Source organism: Poeciliopsis prolifica, unplaced genomic scaffold, assembly GCF_027474105.1.
Source record: "Poeciliopsis prolifica strain line A6 unplaced genomic scaffold, Auburn_PproV2 SCAFFOLD021, whole genome shotgun sequence".
Taxonomy (NCBI): domain Eukaryota; kingdom Metazoa; phylum Chordata; class Actinopteri; order Cyprinodontiformes; family Poeciliidae; genus Poeciliopsis; species Poeciliopsis prolifica.
In genome coordinates this window covers 171,856-189,792 of record NW_026562396.1, presented here as the reverse complement: position 1 = coordinate 189,792, position 17,937 = coordinate 171,856, and the positions used below count along the sequence as shown (strand labels likewise).

The 17,937-nt window shown below is 36.9% G+C and overlaps 1 protein-coding gene across 4 annotated transcripts in view; it reads left to right on the top strand.

Annotated features, from left to right (window-relative positions):
* The window catches only part of syt7b (synaptotagmin VIIb), a 107,851-nt gene that overhangs the window by 57,075 nt on the left and 32,839 nt on the right, over nucleotides 1-17,937 (top strand). For 3 of the 4 annotated variants that reach the window (XM_055045191.1, XM_055045190.1, XM_055045188.1), the window contains 3 exons: nucleotides 8,142-8,221; nucleotides 10,431-10,565; nucleotides 15,246-15,446. In XM_055045191.1, coding sequence (XP_054901166.1) covers nucleotides 8,163-8,221; nucleotides 10,431-10,565; nucleotides 15,246-15,446 — 395 coding nt within the window. In that variant the 5' untranslated portion in view covers nucleotides 8,142-8,162. The remainder of the gene's footprint in view (nucleotides 1-8,141; nucleotides 8,222-10,430; nucleotides 10,566-15,245; nucleotides 15,447-17,937) is intronic. The other variant, XM_055045192.1, reaches the window with a different exon arrangement.

The window sequence follows — 17,937 nt, the reverse complement described above, 5'->3', positions numbered from 1 at the left end:
AAATAAATGGTTCTGTAAATATTAGCATTTGCAGCAGCACTAAAACAGTTTCCGCTGTATGTAATGCATTGTAAGGTATTTTTGCTACTTGAACTATTAACATAAATATTTCCTAGTCCTGTGAATACTGGTAACCGCACACACTGAAAATGCTAACAGTATTCTGTCACAAGTCTGATACTCCTTATAGCACAACCTCTGTTATCTCAGAATAACTTCAACTCAATTGGCAATTAGAAAACCACTGTTGAAGACGATTTGCATCAAGCTTGACTAGAGTTTACAAAAGCCAGGCAGTAGACTCTATGGTCAAGGGGAACAATTATTTGCTCTGATAAGACCAATTTTGGAGCCTTTTCAGGTAACATGATGCCATGTGTGGCTGACACTAAGCACTGCATAGCATCACAAAACAAACCATTTCCACAGTGAAGCATGGTGGTTACTGCGTCCTATAAAGCTTGTAAAGATAAAAGATGAAATAAATGTCTCAAAGGGAAATCCTGGAGGACAATTTGTTTCCGTCTGCAAGAGAACTATGGCTTTGGAGAACATTTTTCAGCAAGACAATGATGCCAATCATGCTAGTAAAGATACACGAGTGATTTGAAGACAGAAAGGTGGAGGTTCTGGAATGGCCCAGTCAAAGCCCAAACTTGAGTCCTATAGAATAGAGAATTTGTTGCTGAATTTGAAAAGTGCTTAAAAAGGGTGAATATTAATGCAATAATTTTTTTGTCAAATTTTCAAATGGATTTGTAAAAGCAGTAAAAAGAGTAACACATCCAAAGGGGAGAGAACTTTTCAAAGGCACCGTAATGATATATATGAACCTAATTTGAGAGGCAAAGCAAAACAAACTTCACCCTTAGTACATCTGCAGTGAAATTCCTTCTAATTGCAGCACACAAAGTGGTGCGCAAAGACCCAAACATAGATCAATTGAGGCAGTGTCAAGAATTATGAAAAAATAAGAAAAGCTGCAGAAAACTTCTCGTTTTAGTTGTTTTCCATGGTGAAAGTACAGTGACAGTGCAGCTAATGTGGGATAGTGTGAAACATCTGCAAATACAAGAAAGGATTCTTTCAAGAAGAGATTTGAATTCTTCAGAATCACTGCATATTCTTAAAAGATTTGTGTAATCTCTTCCACTGCCAGAAGGGGGAAATGTAAAATTCTGAACTGCAGCATGGAAATATCATCCCTCACTAACCATGTTTATGCTGTTATGGTTCCAGGGGGATTATGAACCATTTGCTGTGAGGCTAAGTTATATTTGTATAGAAAGTCAGGCCTCTCCATTGACACCAGTCTGACCTTGAATTGAATGTACACTCTGTTGTTGTTGCTGCTGATTTGTGCTTTGCTTTACAGTAGAAGAATGTGGCTGTATGTTACACCACATACAGCCAATGCCCTTCATAAACATGCCTCTGTATGCTCAGAGCTTGTGCATCATGATTGTTTGCCTCCAGCCCACATCACTATGCTAATGAATCATATGTTAATGGAGATATATCTGCACTACTGGCCACTAACGGAGCTGTAATTTGTCCTATATGTTTTGATGTCTGTCGTTGTCATTTCCTAAATTCAGTCCTCCGGTCCTCCTTGCTGTTCTGCTCTCTTTTCTCTGCTTGTCTTGGTATCACTGCTGCACAGCTGTTCATAAAACATGCAAAAGCTGAGCACTAACTAGGCTGTTCAGATGAAATACATCTCTTTAAAAGACAGAGCAGCCACTATTCACACCTGACAAATTGATTTGTTTTCTTTGTGCATTTTCAAGGTATCAGTGTTTCTGTCTTTGTTCTTGTCTTACCGTCGTTTTTCTTGAAGAGTCTGTCATGCATTTATCTCTTTGTCATTTAATCTCCATGTTCATGTCAGGATGATTCCTTTCTGCAGTGTCACACTTCTCCTATGTCTTGCTATGACAGGACACAGCATTGTTATGCTAACAAATGCCTGTAGAAAAAAAAAAGGAAATTAAACACATGTAACAGCTGGAGTGATTTAACAGCATCAGATTTATGAGTTGATGGCAAAAACAGCATTTGGAAAATTAACCATCTTTATCATTGTTTTGAAAACAGACCTCATTGGAAAGCATATTATAATTTGCATTAAATATAATTTTACACATACATGTAATGGTAAATATGGTTCATTACAAATAGGTTAGGAGAAAAGTAGGAGAAAGTATCATAATAATAAGTTTCCTCTCATCCTCCTGAAAAAATCACATCTATTCTGAATTTTGCAATGTATGTTAAGCTTACAACTTGACAGTAGTTTACAAACTGAACATGTGGTTGTCATCTCCTGTTTTTGAGATGGCATTAAGTATCAAATAATTTCCAGAAAATAAGTGTGATATCTTTTGAATGCACAGAATCATTCTGAATCAGATTTGAGTCCAGAAGTTTCTAATTCTTATTGTCATGGAATCGTTTTTGCTTTCACTGATAATCTCATGCAGCAAAGTAATTTTCTTGAACTTACAGTAGATGTTTTTTTTCTTTTTTTCACTTTGAAGAATGTTTTGAGTTTTAATCTATGAAAGTACTTCAAGAATTCGGAGAATTCAGGGATTATCCTTAGTGCATATATATCTTTCCATTCTGTTTATTTTAAGCTCCAAGTTGTGAGCTCATGTCTGAGGTTGGAAGGACTCCTTGTCATCACCTCAATCTATAGCTCTTCCATAGATTCTCCATCAAATTCAAGTCAAGACTGGCTGGGCCATTCCAAAGTGATAATTTTACTTCCAGTCAAAAAAGAATGTTAGGAAATTAAAATATTTCTTTATACCTAAATCTGTCAGAGGTATAAATGAGTTTGTCTGTAGCTGTACGGCTGTCTGGCTTCTTGCCATGGGATGTTTTGCAGGAGAAATGGAAGGGTGGAGAGCAGGAGGAGATGCGGGACAGAAGTAGGAACTGCCATAAAGGCTTTACAGACAAGCAGGAAGAAAAGGTGTTGAACATCCAAGTGTGTAACAAACACCATGACAGCACGGCTTAAGAGAGCCGAAGAGCAAATCAGGGTCTGTCCAATTCATCTTTTGCTGCATCTTTGTCATTCTCAGCACAACTTCATTATTCTGCGTTCTTTTTCAAGCTTCCTCAATCTTGTCTCTTTCTGTTTTTCTCATGCCTCCCTGCTTGGTCGTCTCACTCAGTCGCTCCTGTTTCTCCCCATCCTCCAGATCATCCTCTGTGTTTCTCACATCCTCCCACGTACTCTCGACGTTGTACCTTCGCCGCCCTTTCTCTCTCACATGAACATCTTATCATTCTCTTTAATGATAGATGAGCTCGAGTTGATAGTACATTCTTTACTGTTAGAAATGTGTCTCTCATTTCCTGAATCTGATATTATTCTGCGTGTTTACAGTGTAACAGCTGGATGTGAAAGGTGCATATCAGGTTAGGCCCCCTGGCTTTGCTGTCTATTGACAGTGTTTGCGCCACTGTGCATGGCATATGAGATGTGGCTTGATAAATAATGGAGTTTATTGTGAATGCATTAGAGATAGATAAACTAAAATATAAAAATAGGCTATCTGTCTGCAGGATTCTGAAAGCTGCATTAGGATAAGCATTTTGCTTGTCATGCCTGAAAGCTTAAAGGCTCCAGGCAGCTTGACATTTGTTTTCTGAACACAAATACTCAGTTCACCTGTGTTACTTGAGCATTTGACTTTACTCAAGAAGTGAGTAATGTCTGTACCACGCCTCTCATGCAAAAAGTAAAACTGGTATTTTAAAAGATAGCCAATAAAACAAAACAGAACATATTGATTGAGGTGCTTTAAGTTATTGGCAAGTTTTGTATGATTTAAAAAGAAAATCGTTGATGAAATCGTTCTATAATTGGTCTTTTTTTTTAGGTTCTTCAGATAACCATAAATTAACATATCAAACTCCGTTAGGTTTATGTTTTTGATTGCACCTGTTTCCTTAAAGCGAGATTTTTAAGAAGCCTTTATCAGATTCAGAATGTCGGTGTTGGTCAAAACCTTCACTGGATTATTGTTTTTCTGCAGAACTCAAAGCCTTTTGTTTGTTTTTCTTCTGGTGCTTTTGTTTTGGAAAGCTGCAATGTATATATATATTTCATTGGAAACTTTGAGACAGCTGCTCTTCAGAGACTCTATTCGCTTTCATATATAATTCATGGCACACAGTTTCATTCATCTGAGCAGGTCCTGATGTCAGGCTGACCTCCTTTCAGGGTTTTGTGGCAGTACAGGGTCTTGATGGTTAGCACTATCCCTGGTCTCCGGTGTGAAGCTGCTGCTCACCTGGGACTTTTAAGATGGTGCGATGTCTTCATATGTGTGCAATACTCTCTGGGGAGCTCCTCACAATCCAAAGATGTGCTGTGAAGGTTGGCTGGGAAGTGACTTGCAAGCAGGTGTGACTCTAAAATGAAATGGTTGTGCCCTGAAAACATATATTAGAGAAACTAAATTAGGACAAACAGGAAAAGATTTAGGACAGAAGTCAAATTCATATCTATTTGTGATTTACAATTTTTGAGAATTAAAGATCCTTTAGGATTTATTTACCTATTTTCCACAATTAGACCTTAAAGTAACCAATCAGAAAAAAGTAACCGAGGGGTTTTTATACAGAAAAGGACCACAGCGCATAACAACACCGAATATCAGCATCATTTTTACCAGGAGCAAACTGTATAAAGCAATAGAGGGTTATAAATATCTTCTGACAAGTGCAGCGCCAAGATCAAGTCTGTGGCTCGCTGCTTCAGTATGTAGTAAAATACACAGCATGTAATCCACACCTGCAACAAGCTTCTAAATGCACGTCAGTGCAAATTCTATTGAAAAGCCATTGTTAAATAAAGTTTGGAAAAAAAAGAGATAAATAAGAACAACATTAAAGCATATGGAATTATACATACTTAACTTTTTAAAATATTTTAAGGAGCAATGTACATCAGTTCATAATTCAAATGTTGACTTAATGGACATTAATATCGTTCCGATCCTTGAAAAGCTGAGAGTGTAAAATGAAAACACTTAACCAGTAATCATGATTACTTGCTAAAGTTACATGAGCATAAATGACAAGTTTTGGAGAATATACAACTGGTCCTATCTAAATTTGATTGTTTTATTAGTCACCAGCCACTACTTCATGGATTTCCAGAACAGTTTTTTGAATTGTAATGCTTATTTTAGGAGCTGCAATACATGTGTGTCTGCCTTTTACATTGTTTTTCTCTAAAATATTAAAACCTAAAGCATTTAAGGAGTATGAAAACCTTAAATGCTTATATGATATGGCGGTGTCTTACCTTGCTATTAGATTAAGAAATTGATCAGAATCTAAGTTGAAGAAACCAAACATTGACTAAAGACATAATGAAGCGATGATATTGGAAAAGTAAGGAAAGGAATAGATGGTGACTGAAGGAAATTAGTTATGATTTTCTTCCTATTTTTGATTGAAGAACTGCATCCATAACTCCTCCTATCATGGGTAAAATCAACTCTGAATAATGCCCTGAATATTATATTATATAGAATTTTGTCATAAAGCCACAGGTATTCTGTATAAGACAGATCAGTGTTTCAAAAAGGACTTTGAATAGAGTTTAAAGACTTAATTTGCTCCCACCAACTACACCTCTCAGTCTGGACTTTCAAGATTTAATAGTAGAATTTGTTTGACGTTTTGAAAGCCTCGTGTTAAAACTTGATTACATGGAAATGCAAAAATTGATCAAATAGTTTTCCAGAGACATTAGACAGCAAGAACCTTTCTTCAGTTCTTCACCTTTAAAGCCAACTCCTATTTTTGCTTCCATTTGTGCTGCTGGACAAGGTTTTTATCAGAGTTCCTACTGAGTTACAACAACAGAAACTTACCAACTTCATAAGGAGTTGTGTTTATTTTTGCCATAACTTTTGTATATTTGATTGGCCAAACAAGTTGGATGCTCACCCATCACTTACTCAATTTAAAAATGAGTTTACTCTAATTAAGTTGACATTTTACTTTACCCAAATGCAGTAGTTTGCAAACATGCACATCAAGTTTTAAGTTAGCAGAATTAAATTTAATAGGTTTTGTAAACACAGGCCAAAAAAACCCAAAAATATTAAAACATTTCTTTTTTTACACAGTGGCAAGCCTTACTTTTCTCCAGAATGATAGCACTGATGTTAATATTATCAGAGAATACTTCAAACTGGGACAGATGTTTGGAAGCATTTTTTCAGAAAATCTGTTCATTTCTTCATCCCACGATCATCTATAAAGCTCCATTTAGTAGTTTGTGAGCAATTAACATCTGTTTGAACCTAAATAGATGCTCATCAGTACTGTGAAATGATGCAGAAATGCCAGAAAAAATGCATTTTAAATCTTACTGTGGCATTTTTAAGTTAAATGTTGAAACGCTTTGATATGGTGCATGGGGAATTAATTTTAATAACATGGCAGAAAACGATCCAACCACTTCCCTCATACTTACAGTTACATCTAACTTCTCTAATTTGTACACAGATATTATGACTCTAATTCTCATAAAACTCCCTCATAAATGCACCTTTTGTTGTTGACAGTTCAGGATAATCTTTGCTGTTGATCATATCACCAAATCACTCCTTTAAATTTAAATCATCAGACATGCATCATAGAGTATTTGTAGAATATAGATGTAAAATGTAATTTAAACTTCAAGTTGACGATGAAAAGGTTTAATTATAGCAACAGACGTAGCAGACGTCCCTCATTGGGGTTCAGCTTCAGAAGGTTACTTCCTTCTATTTTACTGTAGCAACATTTTTTTTTTTACAAAAACTACACAATACACTTCTCTCTCTTTCTCTGATTACTGTCGACACTCTGAGTGAGTCAGTCAGAAAAAACTTTGTGTTTTCGTCTTCAAGAGTTCAGTGAACATGGAGTTCAGTAAAATATGCAGGTCAGTGACTGTAACTAGCATTGAAAGCAAAATCCAGTAAGTCGCAAAAAAAGCTTTAAGCCCTAAAAACGGTTTCCAATTTTTTCATACTGTTTTTTGCAACGTTAGATATTATTTTAAAACTTTTTGTATAAAAATTCTTTGTAAAAGTTACTTTTACATTCTGGTTTACAGTTTTGCATAGTAGATATAAATATCAGCAAAATTAGTAATTTTAGCCGATTGGAACTGTTAATTTTAGGGTAATTAACTGCTGGCAATATTCCTATATTTTTCTATGAATTTTACAATTGCTTTTATATTTAATATATATTTCTGTGTCTTCTACATTTCTTGACTGTCAAAATTACTTGAAATATATGATTATTGAATTATTGTAATTCTGTGTATTTTCTACAGTAATATAATGCTTTGGATGTAACTGTTGGTATGTCACCAGTTTTTACCGTAAGTTTACAGAGTTCGTTTTTTACAGTGTAGGTTTAGGTCTTTTCACCTTTCCATTGAAGCACTCTCTCTGTGTGGTTCAAGAACTCAAATCTTTTCAAGTCAAAAGGTTCAAGTCATGTCTTGCATTTCTTTTTGGTGAATTTGTCAAGGCGTGTCTAAAAGTTATTACATTTCTGACTTCAAAATTCAACTCAAGTTCACACCTCTGACCAAACTTATCCTTAGGATTTCTCACCTCTTCCAGAACTGAAGTGATCAGAAGGAACCCAGATGCCTAGATGCCGATGTGTGAGCTCAGTTTTACTGCTGTGCCACCCCTGTAGGGTTTTATGGACATATCCCATGGAGTTTAAACATTGACTGACTTATGTGTGTCTGATTTACACATGCATTGGTTAGCGTTTTGTTTCATCTCTGTAAAGATATGTTTGTGCATGTTTCATTCATCTCAGAGTGTGTTTTTGCATCTCATTAGAGTAAAGTGGTCTCTCGTCACCTTGATCCTCTGAAGCGTGCCGCCGGCCTGGCATCCAACCAGATCTATTACTCTTCTCTCATTTATCATTTTGTACCACACTTGATGGAACCCGATGCCGTCCTAAAGTCTACATAATGAACACTTCACTTGCAAAAAATGCAGTTGTACAAATCATTGGCAGCATGTCTCTAAGGTCTGTCTCTCTCTTGTCCCTCTCTATTTCTGTGTCTCTGCTTAATGTCTTTTCAGGGGAAGAGAAATAAACCGGGGATGGAGGCTGCCAGCTCTCCAGATTCTGTGAGAGGTCGAGGAGAAAATAAAGCCATCAAGTAGGTGTCAGAGAGGGAGTAGATGTGGACGCATGGAAATGACCCGTGATGTGGTGATAGTTTCAGATTTTCACAGCCAATTTCTGATTGCAGAGCTAATGTATAGTAATAGTGTATATGTAATGTGATTGCTCACTGCGTGGTGCTGAAGGGCCGCCATAAAATGATGCTGTTTAAGTAGAAATACATTTTCAAGGACGATCAATTTAAAAAAAAAAAAATCTTAAGGCACAAAGTGTAGAGAAGTTTTAGGTTTTTTCAAGCTGTCTGCAGAACGGTGGTCAGAGGGGTCATGGGAAACATTTTCTAAGCAAAACTATGGCTGAATTCTCCTGTAACAATATGACTTTGGATAAACTCCTCATGCATCTTTAACACATCTTTTAAATTGAGTGTCGCCTCTTGCATGTGAAGATCTCTCTGAGTGGTCAATTCGACTTAGCACAAAAAGGAATGAAATATTTTGTTTGTTTTATTTGTTGTTGTTTGTTTTATAAAATTTCTTGGCAGTGACGCTTATACCACTGGAAAGCCAGTTTATTTCCCTTCAAATAATGCCACATCTGGAAAGGAAATGCATTTATGGGCTGAGTGGCACAGAAAAATTGGCCAAATGCTCTCCATCAACGCCAAACAGCTTTTAGTGAAATAAGTGGGATGGTGTGGGGAAACGATTCCCAAACTGAAAAAAAAAGGCCTGCCGTCATTGAATTCAATCCTAATGCAAGGAGATACTGAGACAAGCTTCCAAAAAAACCAGCGACAATCTCATATCCCCCCCTCCTTGGGACTGTAAGAGTCTTCAAATTGTCAGTGCTCCAGGATTTGAAGGTAGAGAGGAAGAACGGCTTGCAGTCCAGACCACGACCACATTGAGCAGTTGTGGGATCAGCTTTAGCATTCTGTTCAAGCCAGAACGACGAGCATAAGCACATGCAACAAATGCTGGTTGAGAAATAGAATCTGTCTCACCGGAGCGTTTAACCAGGCTGGTGACAACCATGAGGAGGGACTGCCGGGCTTTTGTTGTACGAATCTCTAACACATCGATGACGGGCCTGTGTAATAAGTGAAGACTCTGTTAAATGGTCAATATGTCTTTTTTTTTTAATTCCTAACATCCAATCCAATTAAAAACACTAAAAAAGAGTCAGTCATAGAATACATCTGATATCCGAGAAGATAAATTGCGGTGATTTAAAAAATTCAATATCTTCATAATATTAATGCTCTTACAGTTGAGACTGCTGAAAACTGACAATATCCTGTCTTTTTTTTCTCTGAAATCTTAGACGTTCTCAATTACAGTAATAATACTCATCACTGATTCATGATCAAATGGCTTTTATTGAGATCTTTCATCATTTTCAGTCTTTTAATGGCGAGCTGTAAATTAGTAATACAGTAGCCATCCATTAATTGGAAGACTGTTGGCTCTGTGTGTCAAAATGTCCTTGAGCAGGACACACAGCCACACTTCATGCAGCTGAGGGACGGATACATTAAAACAAGAAAGCAGAGTTGAAAGGCGGCTAATTTATAATAATATGATCTTTATCTGGAGGAGTAGGTTAGAGTTGGTTTCAAAAGTACTGTAAAGTAATCTTTTTAAAATATATATATGTATATATAAGAGTATCAAATATGGGTGTTGAGTTTCATTGTATACAACAAATTAGATTAGCCCCACAGTTTGTTTTTTAGTTGCTGTTTTTACATTTTCATAATAAGTGTAATTTTGGTGAAGATATTTCAAAATTTTAATGTTTAATGACTAAGCTGTAATTATATTACAGATTTTTTTTAGTTTTTTTTTTTATTTTATTTTAGAAAAGCATCATATTATTACTTATATGTGATGATTGTTATCATTTCATTTTTACCACATGGTTTTATTCTGGCTTGTGTTTTTCTGTTTCTAATGTTCTATGACGGTCCTGAAAGGAATCTTCATCCTCCATCATCATCTTCTTTAATTGCTCCAGCCCAAACTGTCATTATGTTTAACATCAAACATCAAGTCCAGATTTTATATTATTACTTCATACTATTATTGTTTACTTTTCCCTGTTTATCACATCCTTTCCCTCCATGCTGTTTCTTTTTTAGACATTTCACTCATCTGCGGATGTTTTCTTTCTTTATAGCTGCCTGTCACTATTTGACGCTCTCAGATGTCTAACCTTTTGCTGTCTCTCTCTGGCTGCAGCGATCTAGACAGAGACTTTTGGAATAACAATGACAGCAGCAACGTGCAGCAGAGGTGGAGCTCCTACCCGCCCAAGGAGTTCCTCCTCAATATGTCTCCCTACGCTCCCTATGGAGACCCTCGCCTCACGCCCAAGTGAGTCCTGGTCGTGGCTGGTAAGGGACCCCTCAGTCTGGGCAGGGCTGTCATCAACAGGGGCTGCAACAGGAAAGGAGTTATTTTATTCAATGTTTCGTTGTTCATGGCAGACAAAATACCCAAATTTTCTTCAAATCGAATTCAAATGATGCTCAATTCATCATTCTGAGCATTTAAAAGGTCACTGTAATATCCCGCAGAGGGGTAAAAAAAAAAAAAAAACTCATTTTGTAACGCTGCCTGGCCATTTGTCTTTTAACAGCAGTCTCGTCTCATCCCTGATAATCCTCATGTTTCTACATTTGGGCATGCAGTGGTGTTTAGTATGCACTGCTGGCCATGCAGCACCTGATAGAGATGTGCAGCTCCATCCCTTAATATTGCTGTGATTCTGAGCACTGCTCAAACACTAGCAGACGTACTGCTATTTGTTTAAATGGCATTTATATTAGAAGGTGGTGTTCCTACAGAACAAAAATAGTCAACATAATTCATTGATCCCATACATAAAACCAGGAATCTACAATAAAATTTAAATTATGTATGAGATAAAATGCAAAATATGTTCTTCCTTTGACACCTAAGAAATGTCCAATTCAATTTATTCAAGAATCAGAGATTCAGGCTTGACTGGGAAACATTTTCTATAAAATGCATATCCACTGACAATGGATTGTTACAGTGATGTCTTATATAGCTATAGAAGAGCATACATGCCCTGCAAATGAAAACGTTTGACAGTCCCATTGCTTACAGCCCTGTGAGCCTCACCAGACCTTCTTTGGCTTCCACCTGCAAACCGTGGAGAGATATCATGGAGACAGACAACCCTCAGAGCAGATTTCACTGTTTTCCATTTTCCTCATATTCTTTTCAACGGGTCAATTAATTTCATCTCAAAACACCGTAGCTGCTCAATTATAATGATTATGAGCAATTAGATTCTCCACTGAGAGTTGACTGTCTTTTTAAAAATTGTTTTGGGTCAGATTAAACAAAGAGCCTGACATTTGCAGAAGTGTACTTATTGGTTTTCTGGGGGAAAGTTAGATCTGACAATTAATGCTTCTCTTCTTCAAAATATTTTCAATTAAATATGAAGAAACCGCAAACACATTACAGGACTTTAGCATGAAGACTGGAAACTAATAAGCTTTCTTAGCCTTCCGGGTGTTTCAATTAAGGCAGCCCCAGGAACTAAACCCAAGAACTAAAGTCTCTGAAAAATTACACCACAAGTATGAAATTATTGTTATTCACTCGGAGCTCCTTCAGCTGTCAACATTTTGAGTGACTCTCAAAAGTGTACACACCACTGTTAAAGTTCTGAGAGCTTATGATTTAAAAAGGTTCAATCAGTTCAACCTAAAAAAGAAACAAAAACAAAACAAAACACACTGCATGATGCTGCCATGTGTCACTATACAGACAACGTTTTTTGAGTAAACATAAATGGTATTTTTGTTGTTTTCCCACCAAATATACCTTTTTAACTCAAATATTTCTGTGTGATTTTATCAGACTGTAGCAAATTGTTCTATGAGGATCAGGGAGATTTTATATTTTCTGTCTTCCAAACCTACTTCTGAGTCCTGGCTTAAAGAATACAGGAGATCAGTGTCAATACAGAGCAGAACCATAACTTGTTGTAAAGTTCATAAAGCTCCTTAAGTGTTGACCTCTTAGCAGCTTTCCTGACCAGTTTTAGTCTTCTCTTTCAGTTCTTTTAAAATCAGAATTGTTTGATATTTTTTTCAGTGTTCTGTATCCGGATTGACTATGACTATACAAATAATACATCCTTGGAGACAAACTTTATTTCAAGTTTATTAGGTATGAACTCAACTTTAAAGTATTTCAGTAGAGTTAGTTTTTATGTGAACACTTACATAATCCAGGTTAGATAAATGAGATAAATATCACATAACGTGGTATAAATTTTGAAACAACTTATCATTTGCTATTTTAACCAGTGTGTACACTTTCGAGAACCTCTGCATATTTTCAATATTCTGATTGAGCCAAGCAGCATTTGTGCAGATTTCAAGCATTTTTGCTTTTTTCTGTTTTCAAGCTGAACACAAAAACTAGTGATTGTAGGAAGTTTTGGCAGAAGGATTTAGTTCCCTCTGAACAGCTCTCCTGGCATGTTGCCAGTCGTCATGCCAAGTATACCAAGCAGCTGGCCAAAGTTCTACAATCAATCTTATATTCTGGCTCTCCATCAGAAAACAAATGTGCACATTTCTTGAAATATCCATCTGTTCTTTAAGCTGTTCTTTAATTTTGCTTTTCACAGTTTCTTTTCATTTCTCTGTTTGTATGTGTGAGGTCTTTATGTTTTCCTGTCTCACCTCTTCCTCCCCTCGCTCTGTGTTTTCTGCTTGTTGTAAGCACTCCCACTTTAGCTCGTAGTACTCTAAATGCTGTAAGGCTTCCTGATAGCCCTCCTGAGTCTAGTCTGACTGAGCTCTGTTCCAAAAATAGTGCCTCCTTTGTAAACAGAAGAGCAATTAAGTGTTTTGGGTGGTTAAAACGTCTGCCTCGTGTCGGCCTCCACTTCATCATTTAGATGCATCTCACACGATCACCGAGGCATCAGGTGAACCCACTCGTTCTTATCCTCTCTAATTATAACTCACTTGACTCTTCCAAAACCTCCATGCGATCAGTTTCTCCGACTGTGCGCTGACGCCGAAAATATTGTAAACTCAGCGAGGAGTGGTGATTGCAGCCTTTGTTGTGAAGCCGTTGCATTAGGCTATCAATGCGAGTGCTCAGTTTTGATTGGCATTTATTAACTGGTGAGAGTGTCATTTCTGAAGCGATCCGTTATCCACATGTTAAATCACTGCAGCACGCTTATTTTGTTTTTGCAGAACAAATACACAATTTAGAGGTCAATTGGAAGGCAAGACAAAATTAGTAGAGATCCTCTTTAAGATAACTTTAAATGTGCTAACCAAATCTACCCCTTCATTCAGTAAAATACTTATTGTCTAAATGTTAGAGACACCCTCCTGTTGTGCAGCTGTTGTCGTGTGGTTTGTTTTTACTCCAAAGGTCCCGTACTAAAGTCAGCGTTCAGTCTGTACTCGTCTCTGTGGCTCTCCGTCCAGGTCAGCAGGTGTGGATTTGTAGCATGCTGAGTAATATTTATTCTTTTCTTACAGGGAGTCTTTGGCGGTAAACATTAGATTAAAGCGTTGCAGGTGTGTGAGATTACAGACATTAGCGCTGTGTGTTCTCATCACCTGCATGTGCAGCCTTAAAAACCTGGAATGATGCATTGGCATAATTACGAAGCCGTGCTGCCCACTTCAACCAGCCGCCAGGTCGATCACCGCCATAGCTTTGCGTAGTGAAATTGGCCCATTCCTCTTTATTTATGAGTAAATCCCTGAGAACTGTGGAGCTTGGAAAATCATAAGTTTCCCACATGTCCCCACAGAAGAGCCTCTGTGGGGAGAAAATTTACCAAAACTTATTTTCTGCTTGTAGTATTTACAGAAAAATATCAACTACTTTTTTTAAAAGCAGTTGATAGCTTTAAAGTGATGGTAAAAAAGTAAGTACACCTGCTTTCAGTTTTGATTTTCCACATTTAAACACCAAAATCATCTTAAAATCAAGTAAATGTAACTACATAAGAACAACTGAACCGTGCTATTGGTTATCTTTCAAGAAATAAGTGAAGCATTAAGGGGTCATTGCTTGCCTATTCTTGGTTTGGATAGTTTTTGGGTGTTTTTCTTAATGAATGAACTTATTTGAATACTTATTTTATTTATTTCTAACATTGTGCAACTCAGTAACAGTTTTGTGTTCCTTCAGACACCTAACACCAACGTGGATCCATTAACTAGTTTTTTGCACTGGGTGAAGACTGTAGTAAGCATTTTTAGGCCACACACTTCATACCAGTTTACAAGCTTATAACAAAACACAAGTTATTTTCTGCTTACTTTGTAGCATCTGTCGACTATGAACACCTCAGTTTCCTAGAGTAATTCAGAGTAAAATGTGAAGCCATCTAACAGCTCATGCTTGGCCACAAAACTGGGTCATACTTCAGCTTTATGATTCCAGAAACAGCAGCCAGACGACAGCTGCTAGAGGAGATGAAAATCACCTACATGTCAGAATGAATAAGGCAAACCAACGATAAACTGTGGACCAAAACTTTTCTTTTGAATGCCAGAGACTGACGTTGAGACAATATATATATATATATATATATATATATATATATATATATATATATATATATATATATATATATATCCCGAGGTTTGCTTTAGGTTTTCAGATTCTATTAATGTACTTTGGGTTAGTGTTTGTTCACTTTGTGTTTGTTAGGTTGAACATGCTTTGAGTCGTCTGTGGTTGTGTTCGCCTGATTTTAAGATCTGGGAAGAAGCTGATGATTTTTGTCAAGTCATGCTACATAAGACATTGACATTGAAAGAGGATTAGTTCCTACCTTTTTACCAGAACTATAAGATACATTTTGAGTCTCATGAAATTAACTTTTACCACTTCAACTAACTTAACCGAAAACTCTTTTGCTCTCCGGCCTTGTACGTTTGTGCGTCTGTCTCTCGTCAATCCTCTCTTGATCCTTTCTTCTCGTCCAACCGTGTCTGTTTGTCCGTGGTCCCACGTCGTATCTTCCAGTGGGGCTGTGGATAAGGGTGGGCAGGGCGGAGCTGGACCCTCACCAGGGGCCAGTGACATCGGGGGTGGCGCTTGCTCCAGTACAGGAGCAGGGCCAAGTCGCAGCGACAGCATTCGGAGCATGGTGACGGGGGGCAGCAAGGCCGGGCGCTGGCAGACCCTCCAGAGCCACATGCATGCTGGAGCCCTGCGGTTTAGCAAGTGAGTGGCGCATGGTGACATGGGGTACGCATGAGGGGCTACAGTGGGCACAACAGGTTTGATTGAGGTTTGGATATCACAGACGTGTTTGCAAAAAGTAGCATGAGTGCAACACCTGCATGTGCTCTCAAAGATTGAGGTAAAGCTACGTTTACATGATAAGTCAGCTAAAAGCTCCAAGTTGAAATAAAGAGTATCAAGATTATCGAATAAAATAAATACCACCTGAACATTGTTCATTTGTGGTCATCTAAGCTCTGACTGTGTTTATCAAACCAAAGTGAGAATTAGCATTTTAACTATGACGAAAGGTCATAATGTAACACTTCATTCATGTTTTAATGTAGGCTTTGATAAATTAGTAAAACAATGCTTTATTTTCTAATGAAGCATACCCTACACTGATATACCCTGATATGTTTGTTTTAGCTTGTATCTACATGCATTTGCCCTATGTACATTGTCATCTGTGTCAGTTATGGGCCTTTACTGTGGTCAGAGCCTGAGCTAACGATGCCTCATACCTGGTGGTGCTATTGCAGGTAGAATTAGCACCAGAAGCCACAGCAGTAATATTCAAAATAAAAACAGTGTACTTGTAATCAGTGTTTTATGCATATTATATTTGGAAAAGTCTATTTCTGACTGCATCTTATGCAGATGTGGACCAAGGGACGAGAGATTTCCACGTCTAATCTTGAGCAACCCTGAAAACCACATTTCAAAATGAATTGATGACTTTTTATGCACAATGTTTCTATCTTTTCAGTCACATTTACACTTTATTTAGACACATTGCAATGTTTTCATCTTTGTGCCATGACAACCAACCCCACCTGGAAAGTAATATGCAATATGTATCACTGTGCTGTTTTAATAGATATTTGTTATTCATACAACATTTTTAGAATATATTCCAGTTTGCACATGATGTTTGCAAGTTCGTTGTCCCATTTACAAAAGATAATTATTTCCACAGGAATTTAAATATCAAATTTTAAGATAAAATGTATATACAAATACCAATATACATATAATTTAGTTTAATTATTCACTCAACATATATTATCTTATTTGTTAATTACATTTTGAAGTTACCAATAAGCAACATATGAGGATGACTATTACATATGTAATTATAAGTTGTTTAGACTTTGATTGCTTTGCTTTTGTTTTGTTTTCTTAAAAAAAAAAGTCTGTCCAGGACACAACGCATGGATTTCCATTAGTTCCTGATATTTCTCTGTTTTGTTGTCTAGTTTGCACATAAGGCTTGATTGAGGATGATCCAGCAGCTTCTTGGTTCTTTCGAAAAGGGTGATCGTGTCCACAGAAAATGCCATTTTGCTAAAACAATGCACCCACATAAAGTAATCATGGTTACTTTTATTGTTTTCTCCCTCTTTTTTTTATTTTACATTTCTTTAACAAATACAATATTAAAAGTATTAAAAGCACAATGAGTGAAAGCACAAAAAAACACATGCATGTCATCTTCTGGATGGGAGTGAAAATCCTTTCCGATTGCATGGACCGAACCGCTGTGCCTGCACTCACTGTGATAGTGTGGTATGAATACTGTTACACATTTACTGCATGATAATCAGTCTTTATGTAAATATCCTGATCTGTAAAGCAGAGCAAAATAAAGTGTGTGACAAACAGGTGCAGCAGAGTTCACTGCAGAAGCTCCACATGTAAATCCCTCTTTCAGTTGTTATTATGCAACTCTTCTTTATAAAACTCTGTCTTCTTGAGATGGATGAATAGACAGATTAGAAACTGACTTTAGAATTATTATTTCCCCCTTTACGGGACTGAAGACACGCCACACATAATGATTAAATCATGTGTCGCTGCGTAACTCATCTGTTAAACAATCCAGACACACAGATGTGAAATAAAAACAAGCCTCACATAAAACGTCGCTCACCAATTATGCAGTTAGCTTTCTCATCCCATAAAAAAAATGCCAAGCAATTGTTTCTGAGTTTCTAGGAGTTGCATTTCTTTGCTCCACTCTTTTGCACAGATAATAAAAAAGCTCTCAGCCTGTTTCAGTGAACTTAATTGATTTTGTATCTTGCTTTAACTTTGTGTGTGAACATTTTAACAAGCTGTAAGATTACATATTTGCATCTTAACTTGAATTTCATAAATGAAGTTGTGACATGCCTTTTCCCTCATCACTTGTCTTTTTGTTCTGTTCTCCTTTTTTGCTTTCTCTGTATTTCCATTTCCCCTCTTGGAATTGGAATCTATTTTTGTGCATTTCCCTCCCGTTTCTCTGCCTCTCCTACACTTTCTTTTCCCTCTTCACTGTCAGGATTTTTATTTTATTTTATTTCATTTTTTTTTTTTTCAGTGTCCTTGTTTTTTCACCCTCCTCAATTTCCCATAATTACAAAATCATTCAAGGTTTATAGTCATCTTAATTGACATTCAAGCAAGAAGAAATGTGAAAATAACCCTCTAAGTCACTAATGGGATT